General features: G+C 41.3%; 1 protein-coding gene across 1 annotated transcript; it reads left to right on the top strand.

The window, feature by feature from the left end:
* Positions 1-6,262: 6,262 nt before the first annotated feature.
* ARR3 (arrestin 3) lies at positions 6,263-25,297 on the top strand. Its single transcript, XM_040406305.1, has 16 exons — positions 6,263-6,279; positions 6,500-6,530; positions 6,633-6,693; positions 6,780-6,824; positions 7,154-7,350; positions 7,436-7,495; positions 7,796-7,863; positions 8,806-8,941; positions 12,239-12,323; positions 15,638-15,710; positions 18,122-18,259; positions 18,429-18,512; positions 19,661-19,684; positions 19,832-19,884; positions 23,701-23,710; positions 25,204-25,297. Exons 1-16 carry the CDS (start codon positions 6,263-6,265, stop codon positions 25,295-25,297), a joined length of 1,176 nt encoding a protein of 391 aa, XP_040262239.1.
* Positions 25,298-26,405: the final 1,108 nt, after the last annotated feature.

Raw genomic sequence — 26,405 nt, forward strand, 5'->3', positions numbered from 1 at the left:
ACTGTTTCCTAACTATAGTGTTATAATATATTGAGAATTCTTTTCCATATTTTATTCAGTAAAATATTACAAGGAGAAGTTGCAAAGACATTACTGAAATGTTGTTTTATGTATGCTTTTGTTGAGTGGATTTCATGTGTCCTATTTTTATTTCAATAACGTTCACTAATTGACATGAGGTTTTTCTGAATTAAAATGCTTAGCTACGTGAGTTTTGAGAAATTAAAGATTTCCTCTTGTGGAATCTTGTGGCAAGATTTTAATGTATCCGCAGAATAGGGAATAAGTGTCTAATCAGTGGGGTCCAAACACTGGGACTTCCACATGGAAGTGGGGGTCACAACATAGTTTTTCTTTTGAACTGTCCCAGTCTTGGTAGAGGGACTGTCCCTCCAAAAGAGGGACACTTGAGAAGTCTGCTTAAAGGAGTCTGCAACCAGGAAATTCCCAGGAAATTGCCTTGCTTTTTACTAGACAATCGGTTGCTTCATTCTGGAGAAAAAGCACCTTTAATCCATATGTAAAGGAGCAGTTAAGTGCACTGGGGGGTGTCTACGCCACTCGGTGCACCCTTGCTTGCCCTGCTTTCTCTGCCTGTCCCTCCCTCTCCTTTTTGATTGACAGGTCCAGTTTCTCTTCATCTTGCCTATAGGACGGTTCTATAGGACAAATCAATAATAGCTGTAGGATAGATAGACAGTGTGGGGAAGGAAGAAAAAAGCATTAGACCATGCAAAAGAGGGGATAACTATAAGGAATTACTGCACAGATGCAGGATGTTAAATATTTTGTGTGATTATAGTAAAAAAAAAGCCCCCACAACCCACAACCTCCCCACACAAAGACTAATCATACTCAGTGACTCACGCCTGATACAACACTCACATACATCTTACACAACACACATACATGACACAACTATGATTCATGCTGCACTCCTTATTTACCACCAGTTCTGTACTGTATTAATTATTCATATCAACCACTTACACTTCGCACCGTCAATCGTACTCTTCCTGTTACAGTATATTTTGTCCACTGAGTTTGGTGGAGTTGACGTGGCCCTCAGATTTTGTAATGCCAACTTAGGAATAAGGACCCAAGGTAAACCCTCTCGTATTCCTTAGAAATCTCCAAAATTATTATCCAGGGAACTATCAGGGCCCTCTTTTTTTAACCAGCTTGACCCTGAGGGGCAATTATACATAGTTACATAGGCTGAATATAGAGAGGTCCATCAATCCAACCTCTCAACGATCAATTATGCAACATTATAAGATTAAGTATAACCCTCCCCTCAGTACCATTTGCTATTAGATAACCATCTAGCCCTTTGTTAAATGCAGACACAGTATCTGTCATTACTACCTCTTGTGGTAGGACACTCCATAGTTTTACTACTCTAACTGTAAAGAATCCTTTCCCGTATTCATGTCTAAATTGCCTTTCCCCACAAATGCTGTTTTTCCCAGGTCCTTTGTAAAGTCCTTGGATCACTTATCAATATGTATATGTAAACTAGATCACCCCTAAGGTGTCTTTTTTCCAAGCTGAACACGCCCAATTTTATAAGTTTCTCATTATAACAAAGACCTTCCATACCACTTAATCGTCTGCCCACCCACCACTAAACCCTTGATGGCTCTCCTATATCCGTTATAGTATATGGAGTCCCACATGAGCCAATGTCCAAATCTTTATAAAACAATAAAATGTTTTTGGGCATGAAGCTAAGTGAATATTTGCCAAATGAAAGCATTTTTTTCTTCTTGCTCATTTAAAGTGTAACTGTCCTCAGCCATTATGTTTGTACATGAGGAATAATACTATTTCTGGCCATTAGTTGACTTTTACTTGGTATTTTTCAATTATTTTCTCTACAGGTTTTATTTTTGACAGTTTTTCCCTAAGCTCAGCTCCAAGAGGGGCAGAGACTAACTGATATCGTACTCTACACACAAGGAGAAAAATAAATCCCACTCCCCTATATCTCTGTAACACACTCTCAGAAGAAGCAGCAGAATGAAGGACATCAGCAGTACTGAGCAGTGGAGATGTGAACCCAGTACTGGAGTGAAATAGAAAACTTACTAGAAGCAGGAGCATGTGTGTATATGTATGTCTCTCTCACAGACACACGCTGCAGCTGCTCCCTCCTCCTCCACCACCCCCTCACTATAGACGGCTATGGGCAGCAGCTGTGACCTGATCCCTCAGTGAGCTAAAAATCCAGATCTGCCCATCAGAAGACTTTCTGATTTTACCAGTGAATTGAGAGTAAGAGAACAGTGCAGGGAGCAGTAGGAAGAGGACAAGAATATGATTATTAATCTTATTCTGTTCGTCAATGTTCCCCAAACTTTGGCTCTACAACTCCAATTATGCTGTGACAGCCTGCAGCTACCATGGCATAATAAGAGTTACAGTTTTGCAACAGCTGGAAAGCCATAGGTTTTGGATTCAGATAACAATTCACATACCTGTGGCATTACTGCTGCAGTGCTATATTCACATACTGTACTTGGTGTATGGGGCATATTCTATAACTGTCCCCTTAGTCTGTGACAGGTTATTTTGCATCTAGTTGCACCATGGATCTGTTTGGCTGGTAATTTGTAAGACCTTTACATTTAGTGCAATTGCAGTATATTGCTACTTATTTTTAATGTATTTCCTTTGGTTTCTTCTGGGTAATGGGGTCTAGATGCAATGCAAATGACCTATTTCTACTTGTGCTTTATTCAGGGTTTTCTGGTTAGACAAAATCAGTATTATAGCGCCCTCTGCTGTATTTCTCTTTTCTTTTTGAAACCCATACTATTCCAGTCATTGCCATCAAAATGACAGCAGCATCTTATCAGCTGTATTCCCTTTTTCTTACAATCTACAGTTCATTGACATGACAGGTACTGGTTGCCCTATCAGGCACAGTCGATTTACATGAAGTCTACACGCTGCAGTACCAAAAACAGTCCAGTCACATCAAGGGTACAACTACAACGTGTGTTACCAGGAACTGTCCATTCACATGAAAGGAACATAATGCAGTCCCGGGAACAGTTCAGTCACATGAAGGGTACACTCTGCAGTACCAGAAACAGTCCATTCACATCAAGGGTACACTCTGCAGTACCAGAAACAGTCCATTCACATAAAGGGTACACACTGCATTACCAGAAACAGTACATTCACATGAAAGGTACATAATGCAGTCCCGGGAACTGTCCAGTCACATGAAGGGTACACTCTGCAGTACCAGAAACAGTCCATTCACATCAAGGGTACACTCTGCAGTACCAGAAACAGTCCATTCACATCAAGGGTAAAAGCTGCAATACCAGGCACAGTCCATTCACAGGGCAGCTACAAGCTGCAGTACCAAGGCATAATCTATTCATATGAAGGGTACAAGCTGTAGTACTAGGAACAGTCTATTGAAATGAAGGGTATATGCTGCAGTACCAGACACAGGCTATTTACATGAAGTGTACATGCTGCAGTACCTTGCATAGTTTATTCACATAAAGGCTACATGCTACAGTACTAGGCACAGTCCATTCACATTAAGGGTACACACTGCACTAGCAGGCATGGTCCATTCATATGAAGGGTATAAGCGGTAGTACCATAAAAGTCCATTCACATGAAGTGTACATGCTGCAGTACCAGGCTTTGTCTATTTATATGAAGAGTACAAGCTTCAGTACCAGGAACAGTCCATTCACGTGAAGGGTACATGCTATAGTACCATACATAGTGCATTCACATGAAGGGTACAGGCTACAGTACTCGGCATATTCCATTCATATGATACAAGCTGCAATTCCAGGCACAATCCATTCACATGAAGGGTACAAGTGGTACAAGCGGCAGTGCCAGACACAGTCCACAGGTCAAAGCACTCATACAGACGAGCTGTTGTCTTTATGTAATCAATGACTGCTGCCACCCTTTATTGTACTGATCAGCAGAGACCCTGGAAGATGGAATCCCACAGATGTAAGACTGATGGTCTATCCTAAGGATACATGCTATAATGTACATGTATGATAGTATGCTTAATAGCAACGACGTATTCATACAGTTTAAACTGCAATGCGGTGCAAAGAAGCAGTAAAATGGAAATGGTTAAATGTTTGCTGCATACACTGTGTGTTCCATTGACAACCTGTAGGTCACATACTTGGGAATCTATGTATACTCATTTTCTTTACTTTCACAGAGTGTTTCCATCATACTCATAGATTTTGAAAGATGGGAGCTGTAGTACTTGTACTTGACCACTGCTCTAGTCCAACTTCTCCTTGACACAGTTGTATGACAGGGTACTTGTGTGGTAGGATACGTAGATATATGATAAATGTCTTTGGCCAGAATACTACTTTAACTCATGAAGAGGTCCATCCTTTAAACATGCTGGATACATGGAACTATTATTTATCATAAATGGCATCTTATTACAAGGTCTAAGACAAAATTTCATTCAATGGGGATTCCTTCACAGTAATAAAACCTGACTGAACATACCTTCACACTGATATACAGTGACCTTATAAATCAGTGATGACCAACCTCACATGTTGTAAGCGCCTCATATGTGGACTTTCACTTCATCAATGGGCCACATATCACAGTTAGTGCACCACACACAGATATGTGGTTGTCTCTCTCTGTAAATATATAAACAGTATATATATATATATATTTAGACTTGCCCAAACAGCCGGGAAAAAGGCAGCCTGGTCGCGGATATGGGGTAATTGGAAATGATAATATTCGGTGCAGTGACGGTAGCTCCGCGAAAAAAAAAAAAAAAAGACTCGCTCTGGTAGACAGGATTAGCAGACGCAGTATAGAGGCAACAACAAGTTCTTTGGATCACAATAGTGTAGTGTTTTATTCACACTTTAGGCAAGTGACAAAACAAGCAGTCATATTGAAACAAAAAGTCACCTTGCGGGGTTGGTGGTAAATCACACCATGCGGCAATTCTGCCTCAAAGAGTCCTTGCTGACAGCAGCACCAACCTGTTTTCACGCCAAACAGGTAGCAAGCCTTCATCCAGACACCAGGCTCCCAGATCCCAACACAGAGACCTGGCTTCTGAGCCCAGCTGCCTATTTAAGGACAGCCAGGTGCTGCCAAAACCCGAACCAGCATTTAAAATCCGGTCTGGTATTTGACCTCACCTGGCTGTGAAATCAGCCCAGCAGCAAATGCTGGGAGGAGAATACCTGTTTTCCCAGACCAAACCTCTCACTGTGTCACGATATATATATATATATATATATATATACACTTTTTTTTTTAAAGCTAAAGACAGATGTATACAGAAAACTGATTTTAAGAGATCAGTTCATGTTTTATCATATGAAAGACAAACCATAAACAGAAGGCCATACATTGATGAGCATACATAAACCTACACATGACCTAACTTATATTGATAGGAAAGATAGCGCAGTGCTCCCATGACAGGTCAGAGAAGACAGGAGCTCTTCTATTCTGTATGGTTGTGTACAGGAATGCTTATCCCTAAACATTATTCTAGGGCAGGTAGCGGCACCATATGAAATGGCGGTAAAACATCACAGGAGGGTCAATCCACCAGTCAGTTTAGTCGCTCTCCTCTATACTTTTTCCAGTTCCAAAGCATCCTTTCTATGGATTGGTGCCCATAACTGAACATTCCAGATGAGGCCACACCAACCCTTTGTAAAGTGGTAGTATTACATCCCTGCCTCGAGAGTCCATGCCTCGTTTAATGCATGACAATATCCTGGTGGCCTTAGAAGCAGCTGATTGACATTGTATGCTGTTATTTAATCTACCATCTAAAAGGACACCCAAATCCTTCTCTATAAGTGACTCCCCCAGTGTTACATCCCCTAGGACATATGAAGCACAGAGATTATTATTACCAACAGAAACCAATGTCCTGCATGTGGTTCCTGTTGTCTGTGAGGTCAAATAATAGCACTTCCCCATTCCTATATCAACAATCTTATTTTGACTCCATAAGATATTATTAACCACAGTTTCCAGTTGCAACTTTTGTTTTCTGACAGTTGTTAATAAACATAATGCAAATATGGTTCCATGATGTCTGATAAATGATAGATTTCTTCTGAGAATGTGGTCAGATATTTTGATTTCTTTAAATCCCTTTATGGCTCTGATGGTCATAGATCTTGAATTGCCTTTTTATTTCTGAACGCATACTCATTTTTTCTTCTTCTGTGTATCACAGATCTGAATCAATATGGCAGAAGGTTCCAGGTAAGTTACAAGAACACTGTAATTACACTAAGCATTGTGGGTAAACTCCTATGATTCAATCCATCATAGATCCACAAGCCATACAATCCATGATAACGCCATCTCCTACTTATATAATGTTGGCCACTGTCCATTTTGTAGATTTACACATGGCATTTTCAAGTTTAAGAAACAGATCTCTTATTTGCAACTATCTTAAGATTTCTACATTTATTTGCAGAGTTTTCAAGAAAACCAGTCCTGATGGGAAGGTAAGAACATGGTTTCAAATAAAGATAAATCCGCTTTAGATTTTTCACAAATAATATACAATAAAAGCCTATGATAACCAAGCTGTTTGCCTCCTCTCCTAGTTATCGATCTATCTTGCAAAGCGGGACTTTGTGGATCACGTGGAGTTTGTCGAACCTGTTGGTCAGTTGTTATACAGCGATGGTAACAATACTAAATGTCTTTCCAGAATATTTCCATCTAACTTCACATTTTTCATCTTTTTGCAGATGGGGTGATTTTGATTGATCCAGAGTGTCAAAAAGACAAGAAAGGTAAACTAAATGTTCTTGCCGATTTGTCCTTGACATGTTTTTCATTATGCATAGTAAAACACATGCTCCTTGACACCAGGTTAATGACACACCATTATTTCTATGCAACAAATCTATTCTATTTGCAAAGAACCAATTCCCAACTTTTCCTCTAAATTGGCAGATCAATGCAAAGACATGTTTGGATGCCAGATATGTATTTATAAGGCACTGACAATGTCAGGGATGAATTATGTATACCCGTGGTTGTTTCAGAGACATGGCATACCATTTCTTGTGTCCTCCACATGCGTTGCTTATTAATTCAACCAGTCTGTTAATTTTTCTAGTGTTTGTGTTACTGACCTGTGCTTTCCGCTATGGTCGGGATGACATGGAGCTCATTGGCTTGAGTTTCAGAAAGGACCTATATGTGCTGTCTTGCCAAGTATACCCCCCATTGCCTGAGGACAAGAAGCCATTGACCCCATTACAAGAGAAACTAGTTGCAAAGTTGGGGGATAATGCCTTCCCTTTCTGTTTTAATGTAAGTAACTTCCCTAATGCTTGTTAATGAGAGTTATGACGGGACTACAAACTTTATTTTACCTTCTTTATTTTACCATTTTCAGATTGACAAGAACTTGCCATGTTCTGTGACACTGCAACCAGGACCAGAAGATGGTGGGAAGGTAAGCATTGGAATGGATAAAGAACATGTTCTGCTCACACTTTCAGTAAAGTAGCATCTCCCCCAGACGGCAGAATAATTTTCCAGAGACCAGAAGTTTTATCTGATATTTTTCAATGTCATAATATCAACATGTAGATGATGTCATCCCAATGATAGAAAAAAAATCAGCATTGACCTCCATGGGAAATCCTCAGTAATTTTAGATGCTTAGAGCAGTTAAGACTTAAATACAAGGAATGGGATAATCCTCTTGCTCTGCTTCTCCTCAGCACTTGTCTTGATATGTCTTTTCTTGCAGCCCTGTGGAGTGGACTTTGAGGTGAAAGGTTTCAGCGCAGAAAATGCAGAGGAGAAAGTCCACAAGAAGTAAGTCCATATTTTTCTGAGTAATAAATACATTTACATGACTTAATTACAGTAAGAGAGGCAACTACACCGGTAAACCATATTATATTGTATGACTCACCATCGGTCCATTGAAATATGGAAATATGAGCTTTGAAAGCAATTTGCATCAGAATTCCAAAAAGGCCAACAAGTTGGGAACAAGCTGCAGCTACATTATGCAAATGCCGCCAAAATAATGACATCAAACCCTGAAAAACTGTAGCTGAAGTTTAAGCTCACTTAGTGAAGAAAATTGCCATACATGTGGTCGGCTGGAGGCCGCAGGGGGCATCCATTTGTGGTTTAGCTCCATTCAATAGGGCTCGAGTGTGAGCAGGTCCACAATACTGAAGTTGAAAAGCCACGTGAAAGTTGAAAGTGTCACACTGAATATCCAATCCAATCTGCAGGCAGAATGCTATAGAGCAGGAGGAGCTGAGCAGACTGATGTATAGTTTTTGCACAAAAAGATTCTGCATAACTTGTCGTTTATAGAGCTAACTTTCTGCTAATTCTAGGCTTAGGAGTCCAGTGGGCGGTCTCAGTGACTGACAGTTATTTTTGCACGTACAGTCGTACATATTACAGATTCCCTTTAAAATATAGTTGCCAAACACCCTAAACTATAGCCTCAGTAGTTACCAAGACCTAGATCAGCACAAAGTGAAAATAGAACAGAAATCTATAAAATCTACCATGAAAACCTATGAAGGACTGCTATTTAGTGATCACTTGCATGCAAGGTCAGGGCATAATGGTGCCAACCATGGAAGTAAGGAGGTGGAGACCTGGATATGGTGTAATGAAGCATGAGTCTGATGATGGGTTACATGGTCATTTAGAGGCTGCTGCCATGAATCTAGCAGTACCATGTTAACTGAGGATCTACATTTGTAATCTCATATCTCTTACCACAACTAGGAACACAGCGCGGCTTATTATTAGGAAAGTCCAGTATGCCCCAGAGGTCAGAGGACCAGCCCCATCTGCAGAAATCACACGTCAGTTCATGATGTCAGACAAGCCACTGCAACTGGAGGCCTCACTAAATAAAGAGGTAATAGCTCTTGTTATTTAGGTCTTCTCTCCTAATGTTTTAGCATGCATCAATATATAAGACATCACATCATCCTTGTGTGGATCCATGGCACATCATACTGAGTATCAGCCTCAGTGTCTGCTATAGTAAATACATGTTGGATTTGCATGGGCAACTTTAAGGCTAGTTTCAGACTAGCGTGTTCACTCCAGAAAACCAGCTCCATGTGAGAACTGCATTTCCCGTTATGGGTAGCACGCTCATCTGAAACTAACCTAAGAGGTCAATGCACGTGCTGACAACAAAGGTTACAAACTCACAGAATGAACATAACCTTGTTCAAGGGAATATAGTAGAATTAGGTCAGTTAGTAAACATATTTCACAGAATTACCATTAATTCTAAGACATAGCTTTTAATAATCATTATTAAAATATTGGACCCTTTTGATACAGAAATAAATAATAAATACAAAATTAAATCAAAAAACCTATGTGCCACTTGTCTCCTTTATGCAGGAAGGGCAGCCTAGTATGATTTTGATAGGCTAAAGGGGCTTCTTTGTATTATCTATGGTGTAGGACACTCTGCTGTTTTTGGTTTTTGTCCCCTGAGGAGCCTAACACCAACGAGGCGAAACGCGTTGGGTTGGAAGCGTCAGAAGTGCCAGTTTGACACTTGACCTACATTATTACTACATTTTTCACAATTTATTCCTTGCACTATCTATTAATGGTTCGTCTATGTACCACCACACGGGGGTGTTCTATACATGTTGTTTGTTGTTTTTTGTAATTGTATAGACTAGTCCCGGTCTCCAACTAGGAATAGCCTTATCTGTCACCCGTACTAGGGCCCTCCAGGGATCAATAGGAGGTACGAGATACGGGATCGCCCCTATCGGGGCGGCTATTCCGTTTGTAGGCAGGGCTACCTGAATAGGGGGAGCATTAGGGACATTGCCCCTTTAGCCTATCAAAATCATACTTGGCTGCCCTTCCTGCATAAAGGAGACAAGTGGCACATAGGTTTTTTTATTTAATTTTGTATTTATTATTTATTTCTGTATCAAAAGGGTCCAATATTTTAATAATGATTATTAAAAGCTATGTCTTAGAACAAAGGTTACAGTAATCTTTCTGGACTTTTTAGGGCTTGCAGACCTACATTCCTTCCTCCAAGGCCAGTTTAACCATAGAACGAACAGTGCACAGGGACCACCTGAGTCACATGACTCATGCCTCCCAACCATCCCAGATGGTTAGGAGGCTGCAGCATGTCCTGATTTCAACTGTATCTGCATCCTGAGAATGCAGATACAGTTGACTACAATGATGAGACAGGGAGTCGTCAGTTCCCTGCTCCACTACTCCCCAACCTGTGTCCTTCCGAGTAGACAGGTGTGATGCAGTGACTTCATCATGCCTGCTGAGTGGTAGGGAGCACAAGACAGGGGATTATATGCTCTCTTCATCAGGGGAAAGAAGCTAGGTGAGTATTCATTTTTTATTTTATTAAAACTACAGGGGCTTCACTATTGTAAGGGGGCACTAAAGAGGCAACACTATTGTAGGGGAGGCACTAAGAAGTCAGCACTATTGTGAGGGGGCACTAAGGGGTCATTCTTACTGAGGGGACATTTAGGGGCATAACTGTTGTGTGGGGGCACTAAAGGGGCATAACTACTGTGTGGGGGCACTTAGGGAAAATTCTACTGTGTAGAGGCACTGAAGAAGCACTCGATTGTGAAGAGGGCACTGAGGGGTAATAACTACTATGTGGCGGCACAAAGGGGGCATAACTACTGTATTGGGCCCTAAGGGGGCATAACTACTGTGTGGAAACACTAATGGGAGCCCACACATTACATTTCTACACTGGACCCACCAATCTGTTAAAAAGGTCCTGCCTCCCTCATATACAATACAAAAAGTAAGGAGATGAGAAGGCTGAAATTGCAGTAGACACATGCATTGTTCAATTGGTATGATTGTAGTACTACATATCTGTCTGTAGCCAGTTCATATATACTGTTACAGTCTGATAAGGAGAGGTTGGGGACACTACTGAAGTATGACATTACTGATAATACATGGAACTAGCTTGTGCTATCATGATGAATGTGACTACATAGTTAGTACTACTAATTCCTCCATTTTCACATATAACAAGAAGTACACATAAATGAAGGTGGATTTACGCTGCCTGATTTTCAGGCAGATTATCGGGAATGATCATTCCTGCAAACTCTTATTCCCGACCATCTAAATGTGCCGCCGATCTCCCGATAAACGAGCAAAACGCTTGTTTATCAGGTGATCCTGTCGTTCATGCAGGCACATCAATCATTGTTTCAGGACAGCAGATCGTGCTGTCTAAACAGCGATCGGCTGCCCAGAAACAATGTTTCTGTATGGGGCAGAGGTATCACAGTTGCTCACACTGTGAAGGATATCGCTGTATGTAAATGCAGCAGTCTCCTTCACCTAATGAGCAGTCGGTTGTCGAGAAGGAACAATCGGCTGTAACATCATGCGGTGTAAGTTTCATTGTGTTTCGGAGCTGTGGCACAAAGGCTTCTAGACTAGGTTATTTGAAGTGATAATCAATAATGATAAAGACTAGATTACATGACGTGATAAATCAATAAGTGATCACTGATTGAAAATATCATATACTTCCATGTACAGTATATATGGGAGATCTTTCCAGTAGTTATATATCAAGAGACATGATCTCAGTATTGTGCACTATTCACTTGCTTACCCAATTTATACAAAGCAATTATTCTTATGTCCTTTAGGCCTCATGCACACGACAGTTGTTTTATGCGTCCGCAAATTGTGATGCGGCATCCGTTTTTTTTTGGAGGATCTGTTTTTTTCCACAGATCCCTTGTAATAAATGCCTATCCTTGTCTGCAAATGTGAAAAAAGTAGGACATGCACTATTTTTTTTGCTGAAGGGAAACACGGACAACGGACGCGGAACACAAACGGATGAACTATCAGAATTTTTTTGCTGACCCATTGAAATGAATGGGTCTCCCTCCTATCCACAAAAAAATAAACGGAACGGAGGCCGAGAAAAACAACTGTCGTGTGCATGAGGCCTTATTCTACTAAAATTTTACTAATAATGGTTATACAGTATGTCAATGCACCCTGCAAAGTAAATCACTTTATTACCTGGATCATTGGATAACTAGAAGATACCAACAAAACATATAACAAAAGTTTAGCTCGTTACCTGAAGACTTACATGTACAGGATAGATAGATTCTGTTCTTATTAATTTAGTTTTCTATCTTTGTAGATGTATTATCATGGTGAACCAGTCACAATCAATGTGAAAATCAACAATTCAACCAATAAAATTGTGAAAAAGATCAAGATCACAGGTATTTATTGAGTACATAAACACAGCTAGTAGGAAGGGAGCAGTAGTTGTGACAGAGAGTAGTGATGGTGGTTTATGGTGGCTGTCTTCACTCTAGTGCTCTCTGGGGCCATGCAATGACTTGCGGGTGCACCCATTCTTTCCTCGGGGCACACCCTCTGTCTCTTGGGATTTTCTGCCTGGTGGTAGTTGGGGTGCCTTTGATGATGAAGAGTTGGCAAGATGGAGTAAATGACAAGGCCCAAGTGGTTGCAACAAACAAATTCTGTCTTCACTGAATAGATAATGGGAGTAGCAGTTCACACAGCAGCAATATGTACAGTTCTAGAGTATGTTACAGAGTAGGCTTCTCCCAATAGTTGAGTATAAGCATTAGGAATTATGGTAGTAGTAGTCCTCCCTGAGTCTCACTCTAAATTCACTGTGCAATCTTCCCAAATAACCACAGGCGTGCAATTCTGTTCTCATTAACTCTTTCTGCAGTTCCCAGTTGTAGGGTGTAGATCTTCCATTACAAAGCAATGTACCCTTTACACAAGCAGTAAAGTCTTATTGCTATAAACGTGCGGTACACAGCCTGCTTCTCTAAACAGAATAGTCATACTTACCTGCTCCCAGCCACTCAGGTTCTCCGAGCTGCCTCAACTGTGTTCATGTGTTGACATCCGCTGCAGCATGGGCACGGTCACATGCTCTGCTGCCGCCAATGACTAGCCTCAGCAGTGACGTGCTGCTTGTGGCCACGTCACCGCTGAAGCCAGTCACTACTCATGCTGCACTGGATGTCAACACCATGAGGACTAGAACATGGACACAGTGGAGGCAGCGCAGCACACAGGACAGGAGTGGTAGGGAGCAGGTAAGTATCAATATTCTGTTTAGCAAGGCAGGCTTGCTAAAAACTCATTGTTCCGGGAGAACCTCTTTAAAGGCTATGTATACCTTTGGGGTCATTTTTTTTATGATTGCATTTTACTCCATTTTAGGCTAAAATAATTTTTTCAATTGGCCTTTTAAAAAAATGTTATTAAAAAACTGTTTCTATGCAGCAGAGAGCAGGGACCTGGCTCTCACATGAAAGCCGCGGCCCTGCTCTAACAGTGCGGACTGGCAGGAGTGCCGATCCGGGCTGTTTTACACTTTATATGCAGCGCCCGCCGCATGTAAAGTGCTGACAGAGGGAGCGGACTCCCTCTGTCTCCCATAGGCACCCAGAAAATGCGATCGCGGGGTGTCGATGTGTGTGAAGGCTGGCTGGGGTCTCGTATAGGCCCCAGACAAGCCTTGAGTAATTTCCAGCAGGCTGCGCCTCTCTGGCACAGCCTGCTGGTCAATGTCAGAATAGCACTGACATTAAAATGCAATGCACTATAGGGATAATGCATTGCATTTTAAAATCAATCAGAATGTTGTCTGTTATAGTCCCCTTGTGGGACTATTAAGCGGTAAAAAAAAAAGTTTAAAAAAATCCTATTAAAAAAATTACGCTTTTTTTCCATTAAAATACGCTTTTCAATGAAAAAAATTGCTAAAAAAATCTGCCCCATATGTTTGGTATTGCCACATCTGTAATGACCCAGACTACATAAATATCATGTAATGTATCCCCTACGGTGAACGCCGTAAAAAAAAAATTCCAAAAAATACAGAATTGCTAATTTATTCTTCGTTGCCACAGAAAAAACGGAATACCAAGTGATCAAAAAGTGCCACTTACTCGAAAATTATACCAATCAAAAATACAAGTTGTCCCGCAAAAATCAAGCACTCACACAACTCCATAAAAAGAAAAAGAAAAAAGTTATGGGTCTTGGGAAGCGGCAATGCAAAAACATTTTTTTCTTTTAAAAAAAGGGTTTTATTGCAAAAAAATTTATTTGGTATCCCTGTAATCGTAGTGACCCAGAGAATAAATATATTATGTTATATTATATATGTAATGAACGCCATAAAATTTATAACGTAAAAACGCTGTGGCAGTATTGCTGTTTTTCCCATCTCCCTCCCAGAAAGAGTTACAAAAAGTAAATCAGAAAGTTATGTGTACCTCAAAATGGCGCCATTAAAAACTACAACTTGTCCCGTAAAAAACAAGCCCTCATAAAGCTATATAGATGGAAAAATAAAAAAAGTTATAGCTCTTGGAATGCGACGATGAAAAAAGGAAGAAAAACGCTTGGTCAGTAAGGCCCAAAACAGGTTGGTCACTAAGGGGTTAATAAATGGTTATATATACCCAAAAGGGTGCATTAAAAATCATAACTTGTCCTACAAAAACATAAGCCCTCATACAGATACATTAATGAAAAAACTAAAAAGTTATAGCTCTTGGAATGCAATTTTATAAAATTGTGCCTGGTCACTAAGAGGTTAAATGTAAGCCAGCTTCCAAGCTACATTTAGACCATTTTCTATGCCTAAGGCAGACTGCACACGAACGTGTGCTTCCCGTTGCCGTATTGCGGACCGCATTTGCGGATCCGCAATACACAGGTGCCGTTCCGTGGGCATTCCGCATCACGGATGCAGACTCATTCACTTCAACGGGTCTGCAAATCCGGGGATGCGGAATGGTACCGAACGGAAGCACGGAACGGAATCCTACGGAAGCACTACAGAGTGCTTCCGTGGGGTTTCGTCCCATACCTCCGTTCCGCAAAAAGATAGAACATGTCCTATCTTTTTGCGGAACGGCCGGATCGCGGACCCATTCAAGTGAATGGGTCAGCGATCCGCTGTGGCTGTCCCACGGACTGTGTTCGTGCATTGCGGCCCGCAGCACGACCACGGGGCGCACGCGTTCGTGTGCAGGGGGCCTAAACCAAGCATAGTAAATGATGAATGAGACAGGCCTGCTGCCGTCCCCTTCCCTGCTGCCCGTCCCCTTCCCTGGCGTGAGAAGGGAAGAAGTCGCACAAACTGTGCCTGAAATAATTCTAATATAGGCGTATTTCAGGTTAATAAATGACCTCCATAGTTTGTAAGGCTAAAAAAAAGACATAAGTCCATCCAGTTCAGCCTTTTGCCCTACAAAGTTGCTGGGATCAACAGTTCTTCTCCAGAAATCTAGTAACTATAACCTGTAATATCATTATTACACTCCATCACCAGATGTATTATCTGTCCATATTACTCATGTGTGTCACAGCCTGACAATGGGTTTACGTGACCTGAACTCATAGCATCATAGGCATGCTCAACATATCCACCCCAACAAAAACTTTTTTGGGGTATATCTATTGCATTTAAAATTCTTGATTTTCTTCTCTTCCTATCTTTCCTATGACTATTTCTCATCTCTTCCCATCTCTCTAGTGGAGCAGGTGACAGATGTGGTGTTGTATTCACTGGACAAATACACAAAGATTGTTTTCAGCGAGGAAATGAAGTGAGTAAATAAAATGGTCCAGAGTCCACGTCCATTTCTAAGACATTTTTGTGACCAGTGAGAAGAGTTGCTGGGATCTGCTGGGCCCCAGTTTAGTGCACAGACAAATAGTAATATAGATGCATACATGCTGATTTACCATTTTTATCTACTGTGGTATCGCGCTTTATTAGTAATATTATGACACATAGCAATGATTCCTTACTTTACAGCAGGGTGCACAAGCTGCGGCCCGGGGGCTACGTACCGGCCCTTGATATCATTCTGTGCGGCCCCCAACCATCTGGTGACAGACATGTATGCCTATGTCTTGTGGCTGCTCACATGCATTTTTCATGTATTCTCCCATTAGATGGGAATCATGTAGGTGTAACCAGACATTTATAGTATATACTGTATGTACAATAGTCCATAAATACAGTATTTCAGTTGGTAATACCCCTTTAACTTTTATTTTCGGCCCTTGGGATTCCTTCAGTCTGACAATGTGGCCCCCAACCAGAAAAGGTTGCGCACCCCTGCTTTACAGTCTGAAGTCGTCCACTATGTAAATCATCAGAATATTGAAAATAAATATGAAATATTGAAACTGAAAGTTACTTTGTTAATCAATCTGGAGCTAAACCTGAAAGATGCGCCATATACAGAGGAGGATTAGTGTAAACCTAGCTAGCCTTACTGCATATAGTGATAGCTGCTCTATACTGTCCTGAAAAAATAACACTCAAATAGGACAACATATAAATAAGAAGGGGATGCTGAAGTCAGTTTTCTATGATTTTATTCAGTATTTTCATGGAAAATGCTTTTAAAGTGAACCTGTCACAACTGCATGGAGCTTGATGGAGAACAGGAGCATCTGAGAAGATTGAGATATTGTTTTATTGTAAAAGATTCCGTATAACTTATATTTCATTAATTAATTAGATTTCTTCTCATTCTGGGCTTTGAAGTCCAGCAGGCGGTCCTATCAGTGATTGACAGCTATATGTGAATACACAGTCATAGAGGGAAGGCTGTCAATCACCGATAGGACCGCCTCCTGAACTTCAATCTTTGTATACACAGTCATAGAGGGAAGGCTGTCAATCACCGATAGGACCGCCTCCTGGACTTCACAGCCCAGAATGAGCAGGGATATAAGTATATAAATGACAAGTTTCACTGAATCTTTCCCCATAAAATGATATATCAATCTGCGCAGCTCTTCCTGCAACTTACATTGTATTTTCAGTTGGACGGGTTCTGTTTAAATACTGCCTTGGCACAAAGATAAAGGTCTGTCACCTACTTTGAGCATTTAAGACTACTCATATCATGAAATAGCACAGTTGTCCAACATAAAAACTGTACCTTTATTGTGTCTGTCCCACATCCACAAGCTGAGAAAAATATTTTATAAAGATATGCAAGTAAGGGCCTGCAAGTGCCCAGATGCAGCGTTATGGCCGCAAGAGCAAAGGCCCCTGTCCAATGTGCCCACATAACCGCTCCTCTGGCTTGGAAATCTCACGAGAGTGCCAGTCACTGCCGGGTCCGCGCATGCGCACTGCTCTGCCCACTATGGGCAGAGGCACCGATCTTAACAGTGCACATGCTCAGGCCTGGCAGTGACCGACTCTTATTCGAGATTTCAAAGACAGAGGAGGAGGACAAAGTAGGATCGGAGGGCGGGCCAGAGGACTACAAGGGGAGCAGTTATGTGGGCACATCAGAGAGGGGTCTGAGCACTTGCGGCCATAATGCCGCCCCTGGACACATGCGGGACCTAGTTTGCATATTTTTTTCGGCTTTTGGACGTGGGACAGACACAATAAAGGTACTATTTTTATGATGGGCAACTCTGCTATTACATGATATGAGCGGTCTAAAATGCTTAAAGTAGATGACAGACTCCCTTTAAAGCGGTATTACCAACTGAAATAGTGTTTTATGGCATGTCAAAGATACAGTATATATTATACATGTCTGGTAACACTTCCAGGACTCCCATCTAATGGTAAAATACATGTGAGCAGCCACAAGACATACCAGATGTTTGGGAGCCGCACAGAATAGAATAGGGGGCCGCACGTGGCCTCTGGTCCGCAAGTTGTGCGCCCCTGAGTAAGTCTTGCTTCCCCCAGCATACAGAGGGATTGATGGCTTTTCTTGCTATACGGTCATACAAGATTTTTAATTGAATGGGAGTATTCTGTGGGAAATATATGATGGTGTTATGTGGGCACTATGTGGTAGTAGTATTTGGATACAATATGGTAGTATTATTTAGGTACTGAATAGCAATAATGTGTGAACATTGTATGGAAGTATTATTTTCCATTGTATAGTATTCATGTATATGCATTAATATATAGACCTACATATAAAAAATGGATATTACAAGGGCATTATCTCCTGTTTCTCTATAGTGATACTGTAGCAGCAAATTCATCATTCTCCCGATCATATTCAGTGACTCCACTACTGGCAAATAACCGGGAAAAGCGTGGTCTAGCACTGGACGGCAAGCTGAAGCATGGAGATACTAACTTGGCATCATCAACAATGTAAATATACACCTCATTATCTGCATCCTGCTGCCATTTTTTAATATCTGAATTGATTAGTCACAATGAATGGTTTTCTTTACTAGTTTTCTCCTTTATTAATTCCCTGGTAAAATTTTATCACATTTTAAAAAATGTTACTTTGTTAATCAACTTTTTTTTCTTTCAGTATGCGCCCAGGAATGGACAGGGAAGTGATGGGCATACTGGTATCTTACAAAGTCAAAATAAATTTGATGGCATCCAGAGGCGGGTACGTGCCCTGATAAAAAAAACACTGGGGCTAATTTTCTATGGGGCGGGATTCTAGCTCAGGTTGAGCCAGAATATTGGTGCACATGTCTTACACCACATTTATTAAGGGATTCAAGCACTTTTTCCACAGAGCTTATTAAGGGGACATGGCTTAGTGAAAAGTCAGGGTGGCTTTTGATGGAATGAAATGACTTAAGATGTGACAATATACGCAAAAACTGCACTAGAATTTTGGCGCACCAGATTTAACATCCAATATCAGCCACTATGATAAATCTGGTATATCTTTAGACTTTCCAGACTATTAACCAGAAAGTAATAGCAAACCCGCCCCATTATCCCTGGGCCTGGAGTTCTACTGTAGGGAAAGTTAAATATTAAAAAGTTCTCATTACAGTAATGGGCTTCCCATATAACACATGGACATGACCAGGTCCTCCAGAGAGAGACAGAGACACCCTTTACAGTCTCTCTCCACTGAGGCTAATTGATGGGAATGCTGAAACGGGGCCCCATCTATTAACTCATAATTCCCCGGTCATACACATTAGATTAATGTTGGGAAAACCAGATGATTTTGGAAGGACTGGCTGACAGGTTAAGGGTACTTTCACACTAGCGTTATTCTTTTCGGGCATTGAGTTCTGTCCTAGGGGCTCAATACTGGTATTGTCCCCGTCCAAAATTCTGGAACACTTGCCAGAATGCCGACCCGGCATTTTTTTCCCATTGAAATGCATTAATGCCCGAGTGTTCTGGCAAAACGGATCAGTTTTTGCGGTCTGCGCATGCTCAGACCGCAAAAAAGTGAAAAAAATAAATGCCAGTTCCGTTTTTCCGGATGACACCGGAGAGACGGATCCGGGATTTCAATGCATTTGTCAGACGGATGCCATTAGTTTGCATACTGCCTGCCGGAATGCTCTGCCGCAAGTGTGAAAGTACCCTAACACGTAAGGGCGCAGCACAGTAATCTCCTAATGTATGCTGCCATTGGGTCCAAACATATCTGATCCTTTAGGCAATAAGCAGGGACAGAGAAGTAAATAGGCACATCTGAACAAATCCATCTACAGTCACTGTCAGAAGCAATGCAGTGTAATGTTACTGCCAAGCATAATTAACTTTCTGTTTTTCAATTTCCAGCATTCTAGGAGATCTTACCTCAAGGTAACTCCACAATCACTTGTATGTTTATATATGTGTTATTAAGTCTTTATTATAACAATAAAAGGAGAGGCTTCCAGAAAAACAACTGTTGGAAATTGTAGTCTATGCATGTTTAAACTATTCTACCATATACCTCTTATTCTCTAGTGATGTCGGGGTGGAACTACCTCTTGTACTGATGCACCCAAAGCCATCTGAAGGTGAGTCTAGATATGGATTGTTAACACTTCAAAATATAATTCAGGAACAAGAAGGAAGATGAAATGGTCTACTGAGGACATTAGTTAGACCTTTACATATGGTTACTGACACACATATGATATATAGAGTTCCCCTGTTTGATCAGCCCTCGCCACTACAACTAGATACTGGATGTACGTTTAGCAGAAAAATCAAAGTAGAAATGCACTAATATCTTTAGCTTCTGAAAAATTGGGGATTGTGAAAGAAATTAAACATGGTAACTTATGCATGGAAGAAATAGATATGAGAATAGATGTTAACGAGCTTCTCCAAGAGTATATATGTCACAGAGTCACTGGGCTCCAGCTTACAGAGTAAGCAGTAGGCTGGGGTGGAAGGAATGTCCTGGTGTATTCAGCGTGCCAATGTGAAATAGATTTGCACATAAATCCTTGTGAACATGAAAATAGATGGTTTTTAGAAGGTAACTGTAAAGCTGGTGCACTATTTAGTCATTTGTATATAATCCTAGTGAACTTGTCAAGTAATATTTTTATTTTTATTTTTGTGGGGGGGGGTTCTCGGACTTACAGTTTCTCACAAAAGTGAGTAACACCCCTTACATTTTTGTAAATATTTCATTAGATCTTTTCATGAGACAGCACTGAAGATATGACACTTTGATACAATGTAAAGTAGTCAGTGTACAGATCGTTATCATGTTATCATGTTGGAATACTGTCCTGTGGCTCAGTTTCCGAGGGGAGAGGATCATGGTCTGCTTCAGTATGTCACAGTACATGTTGGCATTCATAGTTCCCTCAGTGAACTGTAGCTCCCCACAGCTGGCAGCCTCAATCCATGACACTACCACCACCATGCTTGACCACACTTGGCTTTGTACTCCTCACCTGGTTGTCGCCACACACTCTTGATACCATCTGAACCAAATAAGTTTATCTTGGTCTCATCAGACCACAGGACATGGCTCCAGTAATCCATGTCCTTAGTCTGCTTGTCTTCAGCAAACTGTTTGCGGGCTTTCTTGTGCATCATCTTTAGAAGAGGCTTCCTTCTGGGATAACAGCCATGCAGATCAATTTGATGCAGTGTGTGGTCTAGTTCATCTTTCTGTAGAGCAACAATTCTTTTTTTTTCAGATCCTTAAAGTTCTTTGCCATGAGGAGCCATGTTGAACTTCCAGTGACCAGTATGAGAGAGTATGATAGCGATAACACCAAATTTAACACACCTCCTCCCCATTCACCCCTGAGACCTTGGAACACTAACGAGTCACATGACACCGAGGAGGGGAAATGGCTAATTGGGCACTAGGGGTGTACTCACTTTTTTTTGCCATAGGTTTAGACATAGTTGTGTGTTGAGTTATTTTGAGGGTGCATCAAATTTACACTGTTATACAAGGTGTACACTGACTACTTTACATTGTATCAAAGTGGAATATCTTCAATGTTCTCCCATGGAAAGAGAATAAAATATTTACAAAAATGTGAGGGGTGTACTCACTTTTGTGAGATTATGTAGATATTAATGACCTATTCTCAGGGTATGCCTTTTATATCAGATTGGTGGGTGTAGGAACAATTAGCTGTTTCAGGCAGCCTCCAGCACCACAAACTACACTGTGGACATTAGGCTCTGTCTACTGTGTAGTTGTCGGTGACGGCTTACTGGCCAAAACAACGGTGTCAGACCACCACCAATCTGATATTGCTGATCTATCCTGAGGATAGGTCATCTATATCTATGTTTTGGAATAAGAAATCAATCAGGGCAAGCAGACAGGCAGAAAATAAATATAATAGAACATTTTCTCGCAGATAGAGCACAGAAAAAAAGATAGGTTAATAAGTACAAATAGGTCATAGTTCACACTGCAGATATAGATAATAAAAGCTCACCTTATGACGTTTTGCAGCTGATGCCCAGTTCTACACGTCTTGGGTGCCAGACAAGTAGAAGTATTGTAACAGTAAAGTGGTGACTGTGACTTCCAGTAACTTAATGACTGGCGTTAGAGGGCACAACCTTCCCAGTAGGGGAATGACCTGAAGCAAGTGTGTTGTATATGAAACTTGGATCAATAAATTATCATTGTCCCTTCTACTTGTCATTGTGTCTACTGGGAAGGTCATAATCATAAAAGCAACAGAGGAGTGACATTATACATCATCATGGCCACTGCATAGCATCTGTGGTCCATTTGTAAAGGCAAGAAGATATGTGCAGTTTGGCAGCCAGTACAGTAATGGCCCCCATACATGAAATGGCTGACCAATCCTGCTGAAATCATGTGTACGGCTACCTAAACAGATGGGTAGAACAGCATGGCCAAAATAGAGACAGCCAGTCCTCCAAATGTACGCTGCAAAAAAAAATTAAGTTAGACCATCAAATTTAGAGAGGGTCTAATGTCACCTTTCCAATTAGAACCTAAGATGGAGAGATGTAAATAAAATATCTGGAGATCTGAAGCTAAACTACAGGGGTTACATACAATGGCACTCATTTACTATCGTGGTTGTGCCTGAATTCTGGCGTATACTGTGTATTCCTGGCACAATTTGGCAGCTCTCATTTTAGAAATAAAGGAAGTACGCCAAAGGAATAATCGACTATGCTTCAGTCGCCAGTGGGGAGTGGTTTTGCATGAAAGAAGTGTGGCTTTGTGGGAAAAGTGAAATAGCTTAATATGCCCCATTGTGCTCCCATAAGAGTGACATCCAAAGAGCCTCCATAACAAGTGACATCCACAGTACCCCCATAACAATGGCATCCACAGTACCCCTATAAAAGTGAAGAAAATGGCTGGGTTGTTATGGGAACCTGGTGTAAAACTGTGTATGTCACTGAGGCAAAGAATGAAGGACCTGCAAGCTTCTATTGGCCAATACGGGTCATGTGATTATGCCATATTTGCTTTTGTATTACATTTTTTTTGTAAATATCTTAAGAATAGTAGGTCCTAGAGAGCTGAAAGCCAGTCTAGGTGTTGGTCCAGGTGTTTGGCCATGCATAATGAACAGACAGACAAAAAAATGAATTATATATTTATATGAAAATAAGCATACACAGTGTATAGTGCAAATTCTTTAATCCAGGATCCAACAATTAAGAAAGCTTGATAATTTGGGCACAAGCAGAAAATCCCTAAAATTCTGGCATTGTGCTCATGCTGTGCTTTGAGGTGCAGTACAGTGTAAGATCATAACTAGGGATGAGCGAATCGACTTCGGATGAAACATACTAACATAATAACTTCATAAATCAATTTCTACTGTAAAAAAAACATTTCCCGAAGTCGGGTTTGGTTCCAAGTGGTACCTTGGAACCAAACCCAGGTTTGGGAAATGTTTTTTTACAGTAGAAATTGATTTATGAAGTTATTACCTGAAGTCTCGCGAGACTTTGCGAAGCAATAACTTTGGCTCATCGGAGCCAATACATTCTAATACTGTACGGAGCGCTTACCTAAGATTTCTTTGGTGTAATTTATTTGAGTATTAGGTACTTGGTATAGTAATGCAGAGAAATACTGACATAAACGTATCTGATAAGCTGGGCATACACATTAGATACCAGTGGGGAGAAAGCCACTGGCAGATATCTTATTTCCCCCAGAACTAGAGTGGATATCTGCTGTTGGGGAAGAATCGGGATGCCTCCATACACCTTAGATGGTCGGTCAAATGCCTATAATCGAGCACAAATCAGGTCCTTTTGATGCCAGATTTTAATTTGAACTGTGTATGGGCATAATAACCCTTTATGTATTTCTTTTCTTTTCCTGCTTGTATCTTGGATGTTTTCAGTTTCAGCAAGGTAAGAGGAATCTATATATACAGTATATAACTGATCATACTGGATCTTTGCATTAACTTTTCTGTAAGACAAATAATGTTTTTCCTCACTAGTTAGTTAGTATGTGGACACTGATGTGGATAATGATAGGTCCTTTTGACAATATCAATAGAGCATGGAAAGGGAATGATGTGCTGATAACAGGGACAACTTCAAACCAACTGTTAGACTTGATGCCAAGTCTGATTTCCTCACCAGTAGCATGGGTCTTAAGGTCTTCTTTGGTTGTATCAATGTCCTGTAATAGGTCCAAATGCCAATGATGCTTCATGTAGCTCATAAAGAGCCGTGTTACTATGTTAATAGTAAGGAAGATGTCTTACATTTAGAACTGTGCCTCTTCATAACTTCGGTGGACCCACCGCCAGATATAGGGGTTAAGAACGGTGTGTAAAACGACAGTCTTAATAAATGACCCCCTATATATACACCAAAATGGTTCCTAAAAAAACTACAACTCTTCCCGCAAAATAAATAAAAATTAGAAGAAAAAAATTAAAAAGTTATAACTGCTGGAACACGAAGGGGGAAAATGTTACTGGTACTTAAGGGTACTTTCACACGTGCGGCAGAGGTTTCCGGCAGGCAGTTCCGTCGCCGGAAAAAATGCTGGATCCGGCATTCCGGCAAGTGTTCCGGAATTTCGGATGGGGATAAAACCGCAGCATGCTGCAGCATTATCTCCATCCTGAAAAGGCAAAAAGACTGAACTGAAGACATCCTGAACGGATTGCTCTCCATACAGAATGCATGGGGATAAAACTGATCAGTTATTTTCCAGTATAGAGCCCCTAGGACAGAACTCTATGCCGGAAAAGAAAAACGCTAGTGTGAAAGTACTGTAAGGCTAAAATGTATTATGTCACTAAAGGATTAAAAATGCAAATGTGTCCCCTGAGTTATGCGCCAACAAGATTTACTTCAGACAATTTTAATGTGACTGTTAGAAGGTTAAAAAAGAAAGACAGCACAAGGTTATTGCAGAAAGAATTAGGAAATAGAGAGTAAGCTGGAGAAAGCAGTCATTTTAGCTCCACCAGCAAACCTCTTTGATTCACATAAGGCCTCCTGCACACGAACGTGTGCGCCCCGTTGCCGTGCTGCGGGCCGCAATGCACGAACACCGACCGCGAGGCAGCCACAGCGGATCACAGACCCATTCACTTTAATGGGTCCGCGATCCGGCCGTTCCGCAAAAAGACAGGACATGTTCTATCTTTTTGCGGAACGGAAGTACGGGACGAAACCCCACGGAAGCACTCCGTAGTGCTTCCATAGGGTTCCGTTCTGCACCATTCCGCATCTCCGGATTTGCGGACCCATTGATGTGAATGCTCACGGAATGGCGCCCATGTATTGCGGATCCGCAAATGCGGTCCGCAATACGGCAACGGGCAGCACACGTTCGTGTGCAGGAGGCCTAAATCTAATCTTGAGCGTCTATTCAATTCCAGTGCAGAGGACGTGGTGATTGAGGAGTTTGCAAGGCAAAAGCTGCAAGGAGAACAAGACGATGACGATGAAAAGGAAGAAGCAGAAAAAAGTTGACATGGTTCCTCTTGTTGAAAAAAAAAGTCTACGGCACATTGTGCCCTTCTGTCAAATTCATCTGGTGATCAGAGGCTTGTAGTCATCGTTTACATCATAGCCATTAATTAGTGTATTTCTATATGTTCATATGTTCAGAAAAAATAATAAAATAAAATGTACTTCCTGCTGGCTTGTGTTGTCTATTCATTACCGATGTTATACATGGAGTAATACACCCTTACCTGTGTACATGTCACTAGTCAGGCCACAGCTGGAATCCGGAATACAGTTATGGGGTCTTGTCTACATGTCAATGCTACCTTACTGTCTAGAACAGGGGTGCACAACCATTTTTGGTCTGGGTGCCGCATTGTCACATTGCACTATTTCAAGGGGCCGCAAAAAAAAGTTAATCAGAGCTTGTTTGCATCAGCCTATTACACAAGCCAATGCAAAGTGACTGGGGAGGAATGATCACTACCACAGTCATTCCTCCCTCATTCACTTCTATCGATTATCGGTAGCACATTCCTTATTACACGGTGAGATGTGCTGACGATAACTGAACATCTTTCATCCTGATAAAATTTGCAAATCAGCCGACAAACGAGCGATTCCTTGTTTATGGGTTGATCAGCGGCACGATTATACCGGCCAGATATCAGGAATGAGCGCTCCTATGTACACTTGTTCCCAGTAACTGTCCTGAATATCGTGCCGTGTAACAGGGGCTTAGAGATTTCCTGGTAAAAAATGATTTCCTGCAGCATGGGCCTGAAACAGAAGATTCATACTCTCCTACTCCCTGCCATCCGCTTTCTCCATCTTCTGGTTCCGCCGCTGTTTACATCTGGTTGGATATGGGCATAGTCACTTGTACCTCTCCAGCCAATGCCTGGCTTCACTGGTGATGTGGCCACAAGCAGTGTGTCACCGCTAAAGTCAGTCATTTGCTGAAAAGGTTCTCCGAGACCGGAGGATGGAGACAGCAAGAGCAGCACGGAGCAGGAAAGTAGGAATCTTCTGTGTCAGGGGCCATGCTGCAGGAACTTGTTAAAAATCATTTTAAGGCCTCATGCACACGACCGTTGTTCGGGTCCGCATCCGAGCCGCAGTTTTTGCGGCT

This window comes from Bufo bufo, chromosome 8 (genome assembly GCF_905171765.1).
Source record: "Bufo bufo chromosome 8, aBufBuf1.1, whole genome shotgun sequence".
Taxonomy (NCBI): domain Eukaryota; kingdom Metazoa; phylum Chordata; class Amphibia; order Anura; family Bufonidae; genus Bufo; species Bufo bufo.